Source organism: Amyelois transitella, chromosome 19 (genome assembly GCF_032362555.1).
Source record: "Amyelois transitella isolate CPQ chromosome 19, ilAmyTran1.1, whole genome shotgun sequence".
NCBI lineage: Eukaryota > Metazoa > Arthropoda > Insecta > Lepidoptera > Pyralidae > Amyelois > Amyelois transitella.
The window spans coordinates 8473489-8494085 of NC_083522.1; the positions used below are offsets into that span (position 1 = coordinate 8473489).

The 20597-nt window shown below is 37.9% G+C and overlaps 2 protein-coding genes across 2 annotated transcripts in view; one reads left to right on the forward strand and one right to left on the reverse strand.

The window, feature by feature from the left end:
- Positions 1–20597, reverse strand: part of LOC106140198 (A disintegrin and metalloproteinase with thrombospondin motifs adt-2) — a 45045-nt gene that overhangs the window by 8084 nt on the left and 16364 nt on the right. The window contains exons 2-11 of the mRNA XM_060949646.1: positions 8517–8589; positions 7868–8130; positions 6718–7450; positions 6058–6163; positions 5331–5465; positions 4262–4368; positions 3094–3236; positions 1687–1856; positions 1080–1146; positions 412–526 (exon numbers count right to left, since the gene is read on the reverse strand). Coding sequence (XP_060805629.1) covers positions 412–526; positions 1080–1146; positions 1687–1856; positions 3094–3236; positions 4262–4368; positions 5331–5465; positions 6058–6163; positions 6718–7450; positions 7868–8130; positions 8517–8589 — 1912 coding nt within the window. The remainder of the gene's footprint in view (positions 1–411; positions 527–1079; positions 1147–1686; positions 1857–3093; positions 3237–4261; positions 4369–5330; positions 5466–6057; positions 6164–6717; positions 7451–7867; positions 8131–8516; positions 8590–20597) is intronic.
- LOC132902874 (uncharacterized) lies at positions 19597–20109 on the forward strand. Its single transcript, XM_060949723.1, has one exon. It carries the CDS (start codon positions 19597–19599, stop codon positions 20107–20109), a length of 513 nt encoding a protein of 170 aa, XP_060805706.1.

Genomic DNA, 20597 nt, shown 5'->3' on the forward strand with positions numbered 1-20597 from the left:
GCCGGGAACCACACGGCACTCTTTTTGTCTGTAATATAATTACGTTTTGGTACTCACCTTTATCATCCTGGTTGGTCCCGAAGTCTCTATCTCCATTATTAAGCCCTTCAGGCAAACATGACTATTAAGTCTTGTGGGTATCTTTTACGTCTGTACCTGAACTAGTAAGATATAATTCAGTTTAGATACTTGCCTTTATCATCGTGGTTGGTCCCGGTTGCACCCTTGTCTGTGAAGAGAGCTGCAGTGTAGTTTGTTCCGCCGCTTCTTCTACACATGCGCTTTGGACGCGGTAGTAGTTATAATTTGATTTAAATGTTGTGACGTCAAATAGTGATAACTTGTATCCAATTTTGAACATAAATCTATTCTATTCTAGAAGAGCTTGGTGTAATGTTAGATGGTACTTACCATCAGAATCAATTCTTTGCAACCCAGTGCCGATGAGATCTGGGTCCACATCGCGAGCTCTATAGCAGATTTGATCAGCAAATTCTCTTACTGTCATACGGGGTACATTGTTACACTGAAAGAAAATAGAAATTTAACTAGGATCCCGGCACTGATAAAAAAATAAAGACAAGGACCACTCCATCTCGTTCCCATGGATATCGTAAAAGCCGACTAAGGGATAGGCTTACAAATTTGGGATTCTTTGTTAAGGCGATGGGCTAGCAACCTGTCACTATTTGAATCTCATTTCTATTATTAAGCCAAATAGCTGAACGTGGCCTATCAGTCTTTTCAAAACGGTTGGCTCTGTTTACCCTGCAACGGATAAAGATGTGATAATATGTATGTTAACTAGGGTAATTGTACAAATTCAGCAGCTGTTCAATGCTATGCAAAATGTAGACGCATTAGCACTATTGAGCGGACATAAATCTCGCAGAATAGTGATAGTGAAATTAATAGAGATAGTAGAATAGTGAAATTAAACAAGGTGTTCTTTGAAGCGGGAGAGGTCTGTAAGGATCGTTGCAAATGGAATTCCAAAGTCTCTGCCTACCCCAATATGAAACAGGCGTGATGGTATGTATGTATGTTCTTTGGAAGATAAGATAGATAGGTTCAGTTACCTGATGAGCGTTGCATGTTTGGTATTTTTTGTCATGTCCAGCGCAATAGTTGCTGCTGGTCTCGTGTCTGAAAGGAATTCAAAAAGTTTTACTTTTAAACAAAACCATTCAGCTCCATAAAGTACAATTATATACTGTAGGGATATAGACGTGACCATATGTAAGTATGTATGTATCATATATACTAATTATACTGTTGTAATGCATCAGTCTTTAATGCTTTTCCAACTAATTGGTTAAGTCACCTCTATAGTTATCTCTTAAAATTCTAATTAGCCTCAGGAACATTCTAGACCTCTTAGTGGCAAGGCGCATGTTGAGGAAGACTTCAGTCCTCTTAGTACCATGACACATTGCAGCATTGTCCCTACAGTCATTATGATTCATAGCTTCTTGGTCTTCTGGTCTCTAAGTATCATGACACATGTAACAGCATTGTTCCTACAGCTTCTTGGTCTTCTGGTCTCTAAGGATCATGACACACGTTGCAGCATTGTCTAGGGACAAGGACGAGGAGGACAAAGAGGACAAAGAGGAGGAGGACAAGGTAAAGGAAACTGTAGGCAGTCATCAGGATTCCCAGCTCCTTGGTCTTCTAGCAAGTTACCTGGGCCTGTGACACTTCCTGCTGGCCACGGCGACGCCGGTGGCCGCTGACGAGTGCGTGTCGTCGAGCAGGCAGGCGGAAGCGCACTCCGACCACCCGGACCAGCGCCCCCACGCCCCCCGGGGAATCGAAGACCCTTCCCGTTCTACGCATGACCCTCCGCGGCAGTACTGGATGAGGTTTTATGATGTTACATTATATAGATAGTTAGATTAACTCTTTACTGCACTATTAGAAAAAGGAAAAAGATTACCTTACTACCCTACATGTTTTTTTATTAATTATAAACTAAACTTGTTTGTTAATTTACCTTTAAATGTACTTATACTGCATCTTGCACGCAACGACATACCTACATTTGTATATTCTAGCCTAGATTCTAAGTTCTCATGTAAGTGAATATTTTTCTTATGAGAATAAAGATTTCTTTAACCCGAAAAGACACAGGTTATCATGTACAAAGGTATGAGGTATATACATACGTATAGTCACGTCTTTATCCCTTGCGGGGTAGACAGAGCCAGCAGTCTTGAAAAGATTGATAGGCCACGTTCAGCTGTGTGGCTTGATGATAGAATTGAGATTAAAATAGTGACAGGTTGCTAGCCCGTCGCCTAAAAGAAGACTCCCAAGTTTATAAGCTTACCCCGTAGTCGCCTTTTACGACATCCGTGGGAGAGAGATGGATTGGTCATATTCTTTTTTCTATTGGTGCCGGAAACCACACGGCCCCAATAGAAAAAATATTTCATACATAGATAGATAAACTCTTTATTGCACCATAAGAGTAAAACGTACAAAACAGCACAAAACAGATAGAGATGGTACAAAGGCGGACTTATCGCTAATGCAATCCCTCCCTTCCAGTCAACATTAGTTCTACATTAATCCATGTTTTTTAATGTAGACAATGTGCATTCGTCCATGATTTAGATTTAAGAGATCTATATTTGTATATTGATGTCCGATGAAAATGCTGCAGTGTAGTTTGTTCCGCCGCTTCTTCTACACATGCGCTTTGGAAGCGGTAGTAGTTATAATTAGAGATTTAAGTATTGTGACGTCACTAAGTGATACCTTGTATCCAATTTTGAAAATAAATCTATTCTATAGTTCATTGTATAAATGTAAAATGTGCCGTGTGGTTCCCGGCACCAATAAAAAAAAGAATAGGTCCACTCCATCTCGTTCCCATGGATGTCGTAAAAGGCGACTAAGGGATAGGCTTATAAACTTGGGATTCTTCTTTTAGGCGATGGGCTAGTAACCCGTCACTATTTGAATCTCAATTCTATCATTAAGCCAAACAGCTGAGCGTGGCCTATCAGTCTTTTGAAGACTGTTGGCTCTACCCCGTAAGGGATAGAGACGTGATCATGTGTGTGTGTGTATAAATGTAAAACTGACCAAGTCTTCACCACATCTGGTTCCCTCCAATGCTGGATGTGACGTCCAAGTATATCTCTCCCTTTGGCAATGCAAGTCCCTGCAAATATCCTCTAGATTTTGGGCTGTTGAGTGGCGGCTCCCGCGGCCATATTTGAGCATACCTGAAAAAGAAATTATTCTTGACCTTTGGTAATTATCACTATTTCTTTAGACTATGATCAATGGATGAGTGGTTCTCGGGTACCATGTGTTTCCCGGTACGATTGAATAGGACCACTAAATCTCTTTCCCATGGATGTCGTAGAAGACGACTAAGGGATAGGCTCATAAATTAAGGATTGTTTTTTAAGGCGTTGGGCTAACAACCTGTCACGCCTAAATCTTAATTCCATCATAAATCATACAGCTGAATGAGGCCTTCCAGTTCTTTCGAGATTGTGAGCTTTGTCTACCCTGTTATGGAAATAGACGTGACTATATGTATGTACGTTTGATTTGTTTAAGAAAAAATAAACGTGTTGGATAAATAATTAAATAAATACATACGGGACAAATTACACAGATTGAGTTAGGCTCGAAGTAAGTTCGAGACTTGTGTTACGAGGTACTAACTCAACGATACTATATTATATAATAAATACGATACTTATAAAGATAAACATCCAAGACCCAGGCCAATCAGAAAAAGTTCTTTTCTCATCATGCCCTGGCCGGGATTCGAACCCGGGACCTTCGGTGTCAAAGACAAGCGTACTACCGCTGCGCCACAGAGGCTGTCAAATACAGTAGAACACCAATTATCCGAATTAATGGGGACCGGGACCCATTCGGATAATCAAATAATCGGATAATCGGATTTAAAAAAAAAAAGTTGCCATTGGAGAGAATAAAAGCTACGTTATGATATTGCACTATTTTTTTATTGAATTAAATGAAAGAAACATGAAATTTTCACATGTTTTAAATATAAATAAAATGTACTTATGTACAAGTTTAGAAATAAAAAACATTGTTTTTTAAACATCTCCGTCAATGTAAGCTGTTTTGCGGTCTTCAACCGTTTTCGGATTGATTGATTTGATTCGGATAATCGGCGATTCGGATAGTCGGAGTTCGGATAATTGGAGTTTTACTGTATGGATATGAAAGATGTTGGATAAACAGCAATAATTTGTGTGTTACTCACATTGTTGATCGGCATCGAATCTCTCCCCGGGCAGAATTCCTTCAGCGCTGTGGTCCAACTGCCCCGCTGAGTTCCCATGGTCGAGAAGACAGCGGGATTGCACCGTACTAAAGATGTGAGATATCCATTTCATCATATATTACATATATACATATGGTCACGTCTATATCCCTTGCGGGGTAGAGCCTGTAGGGGTAGCAGTCTTGAAAAGACTGAATGGCCACGTTCAGCTATTTGGCTTAACGATAGAATTGAGATTCAACTAGTGACAGGTTGCTAGCCCATCGCCTAAAAATGATTGACAAGTTTGTAAGCCTATCCCTTACTCGCCTTTTACGACATCCATGGTAAAGAGATGGAGTGGTCCTATTCTTTTTTTGTATTGGTGCCGGGAACCACACGGTACATATATTGTACATGTATTACTTTTTCTTAGCGTGTTGTCTCTGGCAGATCTTTACCGACCGCTACCGCAAAGAAATGGCAACACAGAGACCTTAGTATGTAGGAGGTAACACAGGATATGACCTTTAATGTATGTGACCTTTCGCCTGAGGAGACGCATATAGGCAGGTCATAGCCGAGATCTCTCCCAGATACATAAATCTTGTTGCTGTGTTCACCTTTAATTGGGTTGCATGCTAGACTAAGTACTTTTGAATGTATCATATAAATGTAAACATGTATCCTGTTGGTGTACCTTAAATAAATAAATAAAAAAATCTTGGGCATTTACAAGGAAAGAGTTAATAGGTATTATTTGAGCTTGCAAGCACCACCTTTGGTCTCATCTTGCTTATCACCAGGCAGGTTGAAGTCAAATGCACTTAAATTATGTTAAAAAAATAAAGGGTAGAAACTTTAGTACCTCATTCTTGGGTCATGGGAAGAATAGGTTGAAGAAAAAAAAAACTCCGACAATATAAATAGATAAGATAGATAGATAGATAGACTCTTTATTGCACCATAAGAAGAAGAAAAACCTACCAAAAAATATACCTATAATTGATATGAAACACGGTATGAAACCTTAGAGAACAGCTAGTTAACTAGTTAAACAATAACTTACTCCAGAAACTTCTGTAGATAATTCTTGCTGCATTGCGACCAGGTGATCTTCCCGCTTCCTAAAGTAGGGCTCATAATGTAAGCGCTTGGGTCGCAGCCGTTGTCTGCCAGTGGGCCATCATGGCGCATTCCTAGGCTGTAATTGTTTTTTACATACATATTGGTCACGTCTATATCCCTTGCGGGGTAGACAGAGCCAACAGTCTTGAAAAGACTGAATGACCACGTTTAGATATTTGGCTTTATGATAGAATTGAGATTCAAATAGTGACAGGTTGCTAGCCCATCGCCTATAAAATAATCCCATGTTTGTAAGCCTATCCCTTAGTCGCCTTTTACGACATCCATGGGAAAGAGATAGAGTGGTCCTACTCTTTTTTGTATTGGTGCCGGGAACCACACGGCACGACAATTGTTTTTGTTATTTATTTAATCTAGATACTACGATTTTCTTGTACTTTTTACTGAATTTTAAAAAGTAAGCATTATTGTAACAAACTAAGACTGTATTAAGAAGGATGATTTTTAAATCACTTAAAATGAAAATATAATTTTGTGTCCTCCAATCACATCCTTCCTGTATACTTTTCATTGAGAAATAAACAATTTTTGAATTTTTTTGTGTATGACATTCTTGAATATTTTCAAGGAATAGTTATGTTTACATGATGTTATGCAGAAGGCAACCACGACACAAAAATATAAGCAGATAATAATATTATACTAACTTATGTCCAATTTCATGGGCAACTACGTAGACGCTCTCAAAATGCCTTCCTTCGTTTACTGTACAACTGCTCGTGACTGTACACATTCCAGCCACTGGCGCTAGTCCTAAAAAAGCCATGTGTTTTTATTATTTTGAAGCAAATATATAAGGAGAGTGTGGGGGAAAGGTTGTAGTGGGAAGACCTAGACGAACGTATCTTAATCAAACTGAAGACGTCCTGGCAAAGGATCAAGTCAAGAGTACCCCAAAACCGGATGAAGAGAAGGAAGTATGCAGAGATCGTGGTAAATGGAAAGATGTAGTCTCTGCCTACCCCTCCGGGAGACAGGCGTGATTTAATGTATGTATGTATTTGTGGATTTAAATGCAATTGATTCCAATCCATGCGAATTGATGCAGTTATAATCTAAGTGGTGACAAAGCAAATACTCGTACTAACAAATCATGTCCATTAGACAGGAAACATTATCTCAAATAGTATTGGCAAAGAGAGCGTTGTAAATCGTTGGAATACCTAAATTAGTTTCTTGCGTACTGAAACAAATCTTTATTACGACATCATGAGCGCTGTTTTCTCTTAAATGCTACACTTTCGTTGTATTTTAAATAATTAATGCGTAATTTCATGGCTAATTATTAATTATAAATAATAACTTACCAACAACTTGACTGCTGACTTTTCCATTTTTATTGACTACATACAAATCTAAACCAGTTAAAATCAAAGCATGATCCCAATGTAGAGGATCATTGTCGCCCGGGGGGTTTTCCAGTCTTTGCCATGTACAAAAGTTACTTAAAAATCTATCGATGTCATGAGGCCTCTTCAAATTTGCTGGATCCTCATGCAAAATTTCTAGTCTTTTTAAAATAAAATTGACTGGCCTGCCCAAAGAATGGTCATGGTATAACAGCTGTACAGCATTAATCATAGCTAGTATAAATCTGACTAATTCCCTTTCAGTATCTTTTGGGAAATTTATGGTCATGTGTTTGTACAAATCTCTGTCTACAAACACGGCTGTTTCTACAAAAATAGCTGGTAATATTGCCCTTTTCTGTCTTTGGGTATCCGTTACTAATTTCTTGACGAATGTACCTATAGTCTTGTTTCTATGAGCTAGATTCAATTTGAATCCTTCTAAGCTATCTTTGTTTTCCAAAACAGTTTCAACATTTCTTTTTCTTCTATGTTTTGTCCATGTTTTAACTGGTTCTGGTGTCAGAGATGCATCAATATCTCTTTCTACACATGTTTCTTCTTTATCTTGATTATTTAAGTCATTTATTGGTCTTCTAACTATTACATGAGCTTTAGCGTCGTTTTGGTGAAATCTTTCTGGTAACGGGTGAATAAAATAGTAACTATCATTACTTTTGACTAAACCTCTCTGAAAAAAAATGATGTAGTAATTATGTTTTATTACAAGGTAGTGTGATTACAATTAACTCTATTGTGTGCTAAGTTTATTATCTTATTAGTGGGAATAATCTATACAAGACTAGGTTTTTTTATTTGACAATGTTCTTATGAGCTTTTATGACACAAATCTTCAATAACGCTTTTGATAAAAGTACGCATTATATGAATATAATTATACGATTAAGTTTCAGTCAGTAATCACAAAATCATTATTTTAACTTGTCACTCATAGACTAAAAGTTACCTCTAAGATTAGATAACCGTACTTTTTTTCCTATAAGACGACATTATCTATTAAAATACATCCAAATAATATAGAATAAATTGACCCCTTTCCCTATCCGTAAATCTATATAAAAATATATCTAATAACATTAGTACTTACCACATCATCACACGCATACAATGCAGCATTTTCACTCTTAAAGTAACACAAATCCAATTCTTCATCAGAATGTTGATCTAACACCGCTTCTGCGTCATTGGACCATCTTCTCATTAGTAGGAACTGGGGATCTAGGAAACTGTTCCTAGAATTTAGCTTCAGATCTAGATGTTTCTTCAGTGATAGCAGTTCTTGATCTTCATGGAACAGTGAGCGTTTGCGACGCCTCGTCTGCTTTAAGTGTGCTATTTCGAATTGTGCTTCTGAAAAAATAATTGTAGTTTATAGTAAGATGGTTTCTGGGAAGCTCTCAATGATTTGTCATGTTAATAATATATATAAATTAAATACCATCAAGATCTTAAGAGAGATACGAAACAATGATAATATAATTCAGACTATTTGATAGTAAAATAATAATAACGTGCATTATTTAATTAAGCATAAAAGAAATTACTCAAATAAGCGTTAAATAACTTGACATAACAACAGCCGCTCCCAAAAAGGAGAGTGTTAAAATATAACGATTGATACTTTCAAAATTGTAACTGTTACAAATTTAATAAAGGTTGAATGGATATGTCAGCAGTTCAATGTTTGGCTAACGGTGTCACCTTATATTATTCTGAATTGTATAGGTGTCACTCACCATTGTGGTTTGGGCCGAAAAGGAACACTTTTTCTGATTCTGTCAGATGATTTAGCAGCTGTTTGGTGTGTTCCTGGAACAATTAGAGATGATGATTATAAATTGATGGCCAACACACACGACAAAACAAAAGATGAGAAAACAGGGCATTTTTTAACCTATAACCAAACATTCCCTTACGAGGTAGTCTGAGCTAACAGTCTTGAAGTAATTGAAAGGTTACTTTTGACTGTAAGATTAAATTGTTTTTACTGTAACATTAAGTATGTCGGGTCACATATAATCGGTAATCGGCTAAACCTTTTCCTGATAACGTCCTCTGTAGTACTGGAGTTTACTCATTTCTCAACGATCGGCTTGGATTATTCATTCTATACGTATACGTAATTCTATTGATAATCAAAAAGGCTAACCAGAAATGAAGAAGTCATGATGAAGACATGACATTTTTTCTCCAAAGAACTAAGGAAGTGAATTTCGGGTCCCGTCAACCTTGGTTCCGTTTAATTACCGACTATTGTTTGTCTGTCATTGGATTATGAGAAATAGCCTCGCCACGACAATAGCTAGTTTTCGCACGACGTGGGAGTTCTTATCAGCTGTTAGGCAAACCGAGCTTATTTTGTGATTTAGGATTTTCTTCTTCAATTTTGTAGTTGTGTGCAGTTTTATAAAAAAAATTGATTTAGTGAAATAGTATAAAGTTAAGGATGAACGAAAGCAGGTTGACTAAGCAAATAAACAAGAAGAACGTACCTTGATCAAGTTAAGGACGTCCTGGCAAATCGCAGGTCAAGAGTACCCGAAACCGCCGTGCTTGTATATGGATGAAGCGAAAGAACTATGCATAGATCGTGGCGAGTGGAAACATGTAGTCTCTGCCTACTCCTCCGGGAAAAAGGCGTGATTTTATATTTTATGTATAAAGTAACAGTAATAGTGTTAAATAATGAGCAGTAAAGAATATCAACAACAAAATATCCATTTTACAATGACCACAAATCAGTCATGTTTATATACTTATCAGGGTCATTTGTTATTGTTGCAAATATTTTTTTTATTTGTTAAGGTAACTTGCTTAGAGTAATACTTTGCCAAATGAATCATCAACCAACTGAAAGTCGTTAGAAATTGCTCTCATATTTTGACTATTTATCATTCAACTCTCGCCATGTCATCTATCATAACTATTCCATCATTACACAGCATTCAACTTTCGTATCACTGTTTAGTTTCGATTTCCTTAATTTCCATGCGAGCGGTTCTGGAGGCGAAAGTGTGTAATTACACATCTTTTTGAATACAATGAACATCTTGCGCCAGTAGTAACTGTAACTGTTGTGGTTAAGGATGCGCCGGCTTTCGGAATCTGCGATTGTTAAGTGACGTCCTGACATCGTAGTTTATTAACTACTCACCTCCAAATAATTAACGAGCACAGTATTGAAATAGGTTTAATGATTGATAAAATAGGTTTGATGATGATTTTAAAAGAGTTTTACGAAACAAAAGAACCTAGAGAGGATGATAAATTGGAAGAAACGAAGAACGAGATTCATATCAAACGAAACTTTTTGATGTCTTAAATTCATACATACATACATAAAATCATGCCTCTTTCCCGGAGGGGTAGGCATGTAGGTACTCTCTTCATGCAAGCTCGGCGGTTTCGGGTAATTTTGACCTGACCCTTTACCAGGACGTCTTTAATTTGATCAAGATACAAATAAGCATGTCTCAAATTCATCAGTTTTTTTTTCATCATATTGCAAATCCGAATCGAAGAAATCAATTATTTAGGTTAAATGATCTCCTTCTTCTTCTATAGAAATGATTCGTCTTGTCCGTCTTTGCTCTGTGTTGTCTAATTTAGAACTTAATTTTTTTTTACTTTGAGGTGTGAATTAAAAGTATTTTCAAAAAGTTCACGGTCTGATCTGATTTGATATTTAATTTGTATGTCAATTTCGTGTCTGGAATTCTAGACAGGCTTCTCAATAGTATTCTGTTTGGCATTAAGCTCTTTCTATTCAATATTCACCTTGACAGAGTCAAGACTATTCACGATTGGTCCCGGTTTAGTTTAACCTACATATCTTCGTCGTTCGGAAGGCGTCGGAATTTTAGCAAGGCCTGTGTTTTGTGTTTTAAAGGTTAACTTAGTGCTATAACTGAATTTAAGAAAAAAAACTTTAAGCAAGTTTTACCTATAGATAATAACATTCATGAGTTCTATAAATAAATTACGCCTACATGTTATGAAAACATAAAAAGTTGATCTTTTTCGTTTATTATAACATTGAAAGACAAAACACAAACGACTAAGTTTCAGACGCCTGATCTTTGAGAACCCTTTGAAAAAACTGAAGAAATAATCTTTGCACAACTGACCAAAACAGAACATATTGTAGAAGATCGAAGGAGGTACACAAAGTGGGCGAAGGAAGTTACTTCTTCCTCCTAGCTTTGTTCACAGTTGCATCCTCACCGCTCTAGAGAGGAGCCTGGAGTATGCCTTTGATCATGGATCCTAGATTGGGTGCCCATGTAACCTCCGCAATCTTTGCAGGAGAACCTAACCCGTATTGGATCGATCATGGTTACACATCCAGTTGCCTGAATTTGCAGGTTTCCTCACGATGTTTTCCCGCATCGTAGGAGCATCGGTTAGTATTCAAACTAATTGATATAACTTCGAAAATAGTCATTGGTACATAGCCGAGGCGGGATTCGAACTTGTGCCTTTAGCTGCGCATCACGCATTTTAACAGGGCACCGTACCGATTCGATCGCCGATGCTCGAAGCTCAGGCGATCCTTCGCCGCAGTAAGACATAGCGTTGTAACAACTAACAAAATGGCAGTCATCGCGCAAGTTAATCTAATTATCCAAACATTCGGAGAAACTGACATATGTCTATAAAATGATCTCCTCTTTGTCTGGTGCAATTAAAACCCGGCTGATAGCTGAAGCGAGACCGAAAATGCAAGATTCGCGTCCATACATCTTGGAACAAAGAACGTACAGCCACGCACATAAATTGTTAGAAAAATCATAATAAATTCCGGGATTTTATGCTAATTTTACATTGTTTTGATTGTCAGATTAGTTATAATGGTTGGTTTTGTGAAGGCTACGACATCTGTTCGGGTTATAGACGTTTTGCATTGTTCGCTTTATCGTGATTCGGTGAATCTAAACGTTTCCTTAAAACTAATAACATGTTATCAAATACATACATTGTTTGCATCTATTACTGATTATATTCTAAGCAGAATTTTTTCGGAGATTTTATTAAAAATTGGAGGCTAGATGGAACCATACTTGAAAAGTGATACTTTGGCAGATTTCCTCCGAAGCAGTCCGTTTTGATCTTCATTTTTTCTCTTCAGGATATTAATTAATTTCCATCATCAAAATTAGCAAAGCTTATAATATTAAAAAGTTTGCAACCTATAAATTTATCGATTTCTATGATTAGGTAGGACCTAGGTATATTCAAATAAAGCATTTCATTTTTCTCATTGTAACTAATCAGGAGAATGGCCTATCTCAAAAGTCCAGAAATAAATTATTATCTAAACAATTTTCATTTGTTATGTCGACCAAAAATAAAAACTTTTCCGTGCGAGTGTAGTAATTTGCTTGTGATACTAAGCGTGTAACACAGGTGTGCACTGCGGGTTGCGTTTCCTACGTAATTATCAATACCTTGGCTTATCAACATCCAGCTTTGTTTTATTGTGAAGTTTACACTGTAATAAGCTGTTACATTACAGCTCATCATTTACAGCTTTGGCTTTGCAAGTAACTACCTACCTTACATGGTAAAATAATCTTGCAAGTATTCATTAACTTTTATGTCTTATCATTTGTGAATGAGAGCTTTCACATAAATAATATGAAATTGATCCAATAATTTAACTTATGTATGACTTCTTTAAATGCAAAAATATATTTTCGAAACAAAATGATAATTTCACGTACATTCATGCCAACTCTACTGCTTTTTAATACTTATAGGAAAGTTTCAAGGAGAGATACCTATAAGTTTGTTTAGAATTGAATCAAAGTTGCAAATCTGCACATGTATTGATTTTTACAACATCTGTATAGTTTCAGAGAATTATTGCTTGTACTTTTTTATTTATTACTGTCGCTGTCGGTTGCAATATGTCTTTTTACTGTGTACATGGGCAGCTACGGAAGTCTGGATTGGACGTGGCTAGACACGAACTTGGCCGTTTTTAATTAAATACACATTACGCGTATTAACAAAAACTAGGCCAGTGCAATGTATCACAAGTTATGATTGTTTGTTTTTGACCTCTAGGGTGAAGGCCACTATATTTTTTGTAATGCTATTGTTTTAAGAAGACACTTCTGAGAACGATATCATATAGTGATCTACGATTTACACGAGCACTCTTGCGAGTTTAATTGCAGCTTTTGCCTGGGACTTCGTTCACGTGGGAGGGAATTATTAACATGCATCCTGTCATCTTCCTTTAATATTTATTTATTTTTTCGCATTACGATATATCTTTTTCTACTTCGTCTGGTATTTGACATCCTAAGTTTGAAGTCCACTGATTCGCAAATTATTTTTTGCGATGACGTCATGCCAAGATTTGTCAATCTTCCTTTTGAACCTGCCAAATATTTGTTTTCCAGTAAAACTGAAGGCTTCCGCGAGACGTGTACCTGCGTAGGCGGCTCTTAAACTGATTCCTCTATCATTTACTATGATAAAAAAAATTATCGTAGTTGACCTCAAAAACTTAATTCTATTATTTATGTAGTTACAGTAATGGGAGTTTTTCATTTAAAGCACAGGGTCACGGAGAACCGTATTGTCGTGTATGTAATTGTTCGTATTACATGTCGGCGCATGCGTGCTGGATCTTTGATATGGTGACTGATAACGTAAATAATCCACCCTAGATTGTTATTTTATCACATAAATAATATAAGAAGCAGATTATAGCAAAATTTTTATCAAACCGAAACTTGCCCACATAATGCTTCCCACAGGATTTGAACCCACATCCGCCGTTTTCCAGACAAATATGAACACTGGGTCATAGCATCATTTCCTTTAATACTTATTCTTGTTTTTATTAACTGTCTGATGAGAAGTCCGCGATACGCTATTTCAACATGATCCTTGATGGGTGTCAGGTTTTTACGCTTCCATCTGACCTCCGCAACATTTGAATGGGAATCTAATCTATACTAGATCGTGGTCAAATTCCTTTAACATAAAGTGATAAGTGACTGCACTTCAAGAATCTAGGCCAACTTATTCAACATAACTATAGTAGCTAAATTCCAGTTTTAGACTCCCTGAGTAGTTTGGGCAGTGGCAAAATTATTGAGAACGGATGTGGTATTGAAATTAATATAAGATCAGTTACACACTGCCGATTTGAGTTTAACCACGTAATATTATTCGTAACTACTCCCTATATAGTTAAACATGAAATTCTAATCCTTATCTTAGGGAATGCTATCAATTTCTCACGATCTGAATCTCAATTCCATCATTGAGCCATCTAGCTAATAAATGCTTTATTTTTTTAAAAGTATCTTTCAAGGGTAACCAGATCTAAAAAATTAACTTTTTTAAAAAACTTTAGAGATTTTTTGCAAATTCCATGGAAACTAGTTTTTACCTGAATGGAAAGTAACTTTATGTCTTTCTTCAGATATTTAAATATATACGCAAAATTTGAAAAATTGATTGGATCAGAAGTTAAGCGTGAAGAGGTAACAAACAAGCAAACTTACTTTCGTATTACACGTATAGTTCTGTGATATACCATATCGGTTAGAAATAGTTTCATCACATTGCGTCTGAGGCATTTCATTTCCCACGGGCGCAAAAAATATGGCGAGCGTGTAAACTGACTTTTCTTCTGGCACGCGTATTGATTCGTACGTGAGGCGAGAGACGGATTGCAAAACAAGGTATAACTAGGTATAACAGGTAACTAGGTATAACAATAATTTAAAACTAGCTTTTGCCCACGACTTGTCGTACTTTGTCGTGTATTAAAAATCCCACGGTAACAATAACTTTATACTTTTTTTTAGGATGAAAGGTTATACTACATACATACATACATACAGTCACGTCTATATCCCATGCGGATTAGACAGAGCCAACAGTCTTGAAGACTAAATGGCCACGTTCAGCTATTTGGCTTAATGTAGTGACAGGTTGCTAGCCTAAGAGAAGAATCCCAAGTTTATAAGCCTATCCCTTAGTCGCCTTTTTAAATTACAAGATGATGGGCTCAGGTCATAGTTGTACCACTTCGCCTGGGTTCTCATGAACCGTGAGTATTTATAGAATCTCACTTTTTCATTTATAAATTGAAGTATCCACGACTACAAATCGACTAGTATAACTAGTTTTTCATCTGCTTTACGAAAGTATTTTGTAGCTGTCTTTGTGGGGTAAGTTGGCTTTGAGCTCTGTGGAGTACCCACAGGTCTACGTTTTCTCTTAAAAATTCCCACGAAAGTCAGTACAACAAGAATATTGTCGCGAACAGAGTAGCAGGAAAAAATTTGGCAAAACAATAAAAAAATTGACCTTTAGTTGTCAAAATGACCTTACACTTGATCTACATTAAATTGACTTTAGCAACTCAATCTCCATAAAGTGTGAGATAATTACAGAGAATATGAATCTAATTAACTAATTAGAGCAGTCCGTGTTATTATATACAATTGTATCTTTGCCCAACGTTGGTATAATTGCAGGGGAAAATGCAACGTATTATGTAAGGGAATGTTTAGTGGCAGCGGTGGGAATGCGACATATTGCACGATAAAGTACCAGTAAAAAGATTGTAGTGTTTAGTAATGTAAAAAAATAATTATATAAGATTTTTCTTATAATTATTTTGACATAATTTTTTAGGTTAAGCCTTAGATACGCACACACACATACATACACATGGTCACGTCTATATCCCTTGCGGGGTAGACAGAGCTAACAGTCGTGAAAAGACTGAATGGCCACGTTCAGCTACTTGTTTTAATGATAGAATTTAGATTCAAGTAGTGACAGGTTGATAGCCCATCGCCTAAAATCTATCGCCTAGAATCCCAAGTTTGTAAGCCTATCCCTTAGTCGAGTGGTCCTATTCTTTTTTGTATTGGTGCCGGAACCCACACGGTTACTTACTTTTAAAGTTATTGTCTGTCTACATACATACATATAATCACGTCTATATCCCTTGCGGGGTAGACAGAGCCTACAGTGTTGAAAAGACTGATAGGTCACGTTCAGCTATTTTTGTTTTTTTTTTCGTCCTAGTAGTTTCGAGTTAGTTTGTTATAAACAAAAACACAAATCTTTTTATTCGTAGGAATTCGATGATCTTCTTTTGATAATTTTAAACATTGTTTTAAATTGTTTTTATCGTTATAACATCCTGAGTTTCTAATTCTGTGGAAGCAAATCCTTGAGCATTAAATATAGCAGTAGGCAGCGATACTATATCATTATGGTGAAAATAAACCGGTTTAAGAGAAAATCTATTTGTATATAGATGTAGTATATAATTGCAGCTGTATATTTCTGGTATAATTTATAAGCGGAAACGTGTGTTCATATAATTTCAGATCTCAACCAAATCGAAGAGCAAATTAGAATTAACGGCTTTGGGGAGTAGGTATGTACTTAAAGACAGGTTTGCGAAAAAAAATTTCTCGTTCCCGTGATAATTTAGAAATTTCCTCTGTTAGTGCCACCATATGTGTCGTATGCCAAATTTTACCATTATCCATAAGTTTTTGCAATACGTTATCTGTCAGTCAGTTACTTCACTACCTTCATAACTAAAGAATAAGTTGGAAAACTTGGGTATTTGGAAAAATTTACGGTGAGATTTTATGATCTTGTAATTTTATTTAAAGTTAGTGTCTGTCTCTTCACTAAATCGCTCCTTAAGTTTTTGAGGTTATTTGTTACAAATAAAAACACAGATTTTTTTTATTCGCTTTTCTCTTGTGCTCTGGACGGATTCAAAGCAGTGCGAGATTGATATCGAATGGAAACTGCGAATTAAGCTGCAACTTGCAATAGTGGCCAATGAACTTACATACATAATATGTATAGCCACGTCTTTATCCCTTACGAGGCAGACAGAGCCAAGTAAGAGAAAAGACTGAAAGGCCACGCTCAGCTGTACCGCTTAATGATAGCATTGTGATTCAAATAGTGAGGGGTTGCATGAAGACGAATCCCAAGTATATTAATAAGCCATTCCCTTGATTGACTTTCCCTTGATTACTTTTGGTTTTCTCATTTGGTTCATTTTCTTCCATCCACTTTGTTGTTCATAAGTAGATCATTATTTTGTTCCACTTGTTTGTTTGTTTGTAATATATTTATTGCACAGAAATTTACACAGTAACAAGAAATAGTACATGCGGGAACGGCAATTAACGAGATTTCCGTTTTTCGCGATCGGAAACTCGGGCGTCCTTTGGTTAGGTAATTTATTAATGTATTTTTTTTATCAATAAGTATATAAAAAAAAAGAATTTGAATTTGCTCGTGTTCATAAAAACAAGGAAATACAAAAAAAATCTTAGATAACAAACACACCTAATAAAATTGTTTGTATAGCTGCTTGTAAGTATGTGTTTGTAGCGGCCGTTCAGCCTCCATGGACAAACGGACTCTTTGACTTAACATTTTAGATGACTAAAACCGACTGACAGACTGTGAAAAAAAGGACAATCGACTTGGACACTAAGGAGACGACCATAAGACGACGAGACGACAAGACGTATCTTGAACGGGAAAAATTCTTTTTCATTCTGACTAGACAAAAGACCCTCGGCCCGTTCAAGTGGTCCTTCGAGCCGGATGCAATCACACCTATGGTAAGAACTAGACAAGGAAAAATGACATCGGAAGAGACACGGGCTAGCGCTACCGCCGACCTGACCGGGCCGGGCCGACAGTCCGCCCACGGCAGCCGCGCACCGTCTCCTTGTCCGTCCATACGATCCGACACGACAAACCAGACGATTGTAAAGGCACGACGACGACGCCTTATCGACCTTCAATTGGAAGCGGCTGAAGAGCATGCTCGTATCGAGAAGCGCCTTTTGGAGCGGAGGTTAGCTATACAACAACAAGCTATAGCCGAAGAAGATGACAATGTATCGATTGCCTCACGTCCACGGTCGCGGACGTCGATATCAGGTACACAACTTTTACCTCCCAATACGACACATGAAACTTGTCCATCTGTAAATAGTCTTGTACATACTGTAAATAAATTGCTGAGTAGACAGACTTCAGCAAAAGACCTACCCCTGTTTTCGGGAGAGCCAGAGGAATGGCCCTTATTTTATAGTCAGTTTGTGTCCTCGACGAAGTTATGTGGCTATAGCGACGACGAAAACATTGCTAGATTAGCACGTTGCCTGAAAGGCCGTGCTAGAGACGCCGTATCGGCACTTTTAGTTTCCGCAACGAACCTCAAAATTATAATAAGCACCCTAAAGTTAAGATTTGGCCGACCAGATTTAATTGTTGAAAATTTATTAGAAAAAATACGGCTTATGCGTGACGTCAGACATGACGACGTCAACCATTTAATAGAGTTTGCGACTGCTGTACAGAATGTCACAGCTACTATGAAAATGACCGAAGAGGTTGGGCATCTGACAAATCCATCTTTGATACGTACAATAATAAACAAATTACCATCTATTTTGAAATATCAGTGGAGTATGCATGCTGCGAATTTGGGAGTTAAATCGATCACCCTGTCGCACGTATCCGAATGGCTGATGACGACCGCCAATGCCGCTACCTACATCGCCCCACTGATCACTAAGCCGCCGACCCCAAATATTTCGAAGCCTCAAATCAAGCCCGAACTAAAATATAAGACAGTCGCGACGTCTATGACAGAGCCTTCATCACTGACACCTAGATGTGTGTATTGCAGTGGTAAACATTTTGTAAATAGTTGTACAGATTTTAAAGCCTTGACCATAGATGACCGTTGGAAGCTCGCAACGGAAAAGAAACTATGTTTTTCCTGTTTGTCTGAGCGCCACCAGCTGAAAGCCTGTAAGAGGAAGACGAAGTGCACTATGCCCGACTGCACACGAGCACATCACACACTCTTGCACGCTGCTCCGCGACCTGAGACCGCTGTTGAAGACATTGACAGGACGGTCAATACGTGCACACAAAAGAATCATGTGCTGCTAAAGGTTGTTCCAGTTGTGGTCTCCGGAGGAAAAGGTGATGTCACCACGTTCGCTCTCCTGGACTAAGGGTCGGCAGTGACCCTGGTGAGCTCGTCGTTGCTGGAGAGGGCCGACATCACGGGACCTACGTCGAGCCTACGTATCCGCGGCGTGACTGGAATGACTACTACGGAGACAGACTCGAAGACGGTCTCTTTTAAAATTCGTGGACTGAACGAGAAAAATGTATTTAATGTAAATAAGGCGCGTACTGTACATAATTTAAATTTGTCTGTAAATAGTTTTTTGTATAAAAATATTGTAAATAAATATATACTTGACATACTTGACAGACTATGTGACAAATTATGACATACGACCTGACAAGATTGAACTACTTATAGGACAAGACAACATTGACCTAATTATAACTAGACAAGTTATACAAAAACATAAGACTGGACCGACGGTATCCAAGACTGACTTAGGATACGTTATACATGGCAATGTGGGACTTGGTGGACTACCAAACGACTTGACTGTCCTTCACATCTGCCGATGTGACTCAGACTTACATGACTTGGTTAAACGTTCCTTTTCTACAGAATCATTCGGCGGAAAGCAGTCTGATGACTTTTCCCTTTCTCGGGAGGATCAGCGGGCGCTGGATATTATGGAACGGACTACGAGACTATTGCCTGAAGGTAGATGGGAAACGGGTCTGCTCTGTAAATCTGAGAAGGTCCAGCTACCTGACAGCCTTCCGCAAACAAAGTCCGATGGAAGGGTGCCGTTGAGATAAAAATGGTGGGAGCGTTTAGCAAGGTCTGTAAAGACCAGCCTTATGATGTCCCTTAAGACTACGATTCCGACTGACCAAACTTTATTAACGTTGCTCACTGAGACTGAATTTATGATTAATTCAAGACCTTTGACATACGTACCTTTAGACCATGATGACGACTTACCTCTGACACCAAATGATTTTCTGTTTATGAAAACAGACTCTCATGACTATCCCTTTGGAGTATTCACTGATTATGATCTACTAAGACGGACCTGGAGGGAATCCCAGCGACTTGCAGACTTGACTTGGAAGCGCTGGGTAAAGGAGTACCTGCCGACTTTAAATCGACGTGACAAATGGTACCGCGACAACGACAGACCACTGATTGTAGGTGACTTAGTTGTGATTGCTGACGATCAACTACCCCGCAATCAGTGGCCTCTTGGCAGGGTCGATCAGGTTTTTCCTGGCAAGGACGGCCTGATCCGTGTGGCCCAAGGTAAGACAAGACATGGACTTTACGTTAGACCTGTGACAAAGTTGTGTCGGCTGGGCGTCCGCTCCTCAACTTGAGTACCAGCTTTCTGGTACTGGAGGTGGGAATGTAGCGGCCGTTCAGCCTCCATGGACAAACGGACTCTTTGACTTAACATTTTAGATGACTAAAACCGACTGACAGACTGTGAAAAAAAGGACAATCGACTTGGACACTAAGGAGACGACCATAAGACGACGAGACGACAAGACGTATCTTGAACGGGAAAAATTCTTTTTCATTCTGACTAGACAAAAGACCCTCGGCCCGTTCAGTGTTACTGACACTTTTTGCAGCCATTGGCTTAAAACTGATGGAAACTATACATCTTGACAGTTCAGTCATGAATATTTACTACTAGAGGCCGCCCGCGACCGCCTGAACTCCGGGATAAAAAGTAGCCTATATGTTATTCTGGGTCTACATACCAAATTTCATCGTAATCGGTTCAGTAGTTTTTGCGTGAAAGTGTAGTCAACATCCATACTGACATACTCACAAACTCTCGCATTTATAATATTAGTAG

Bases quoted from the DNA above. Each gene is read 5' to 3' on its own strand.
- LOC132902874 (XM_060949723.1), top strand. From the start codon at position 19,597: ATGTCCCTTAAGACTACGATTCCGACTGACCAAACTTTATTAACGTTG.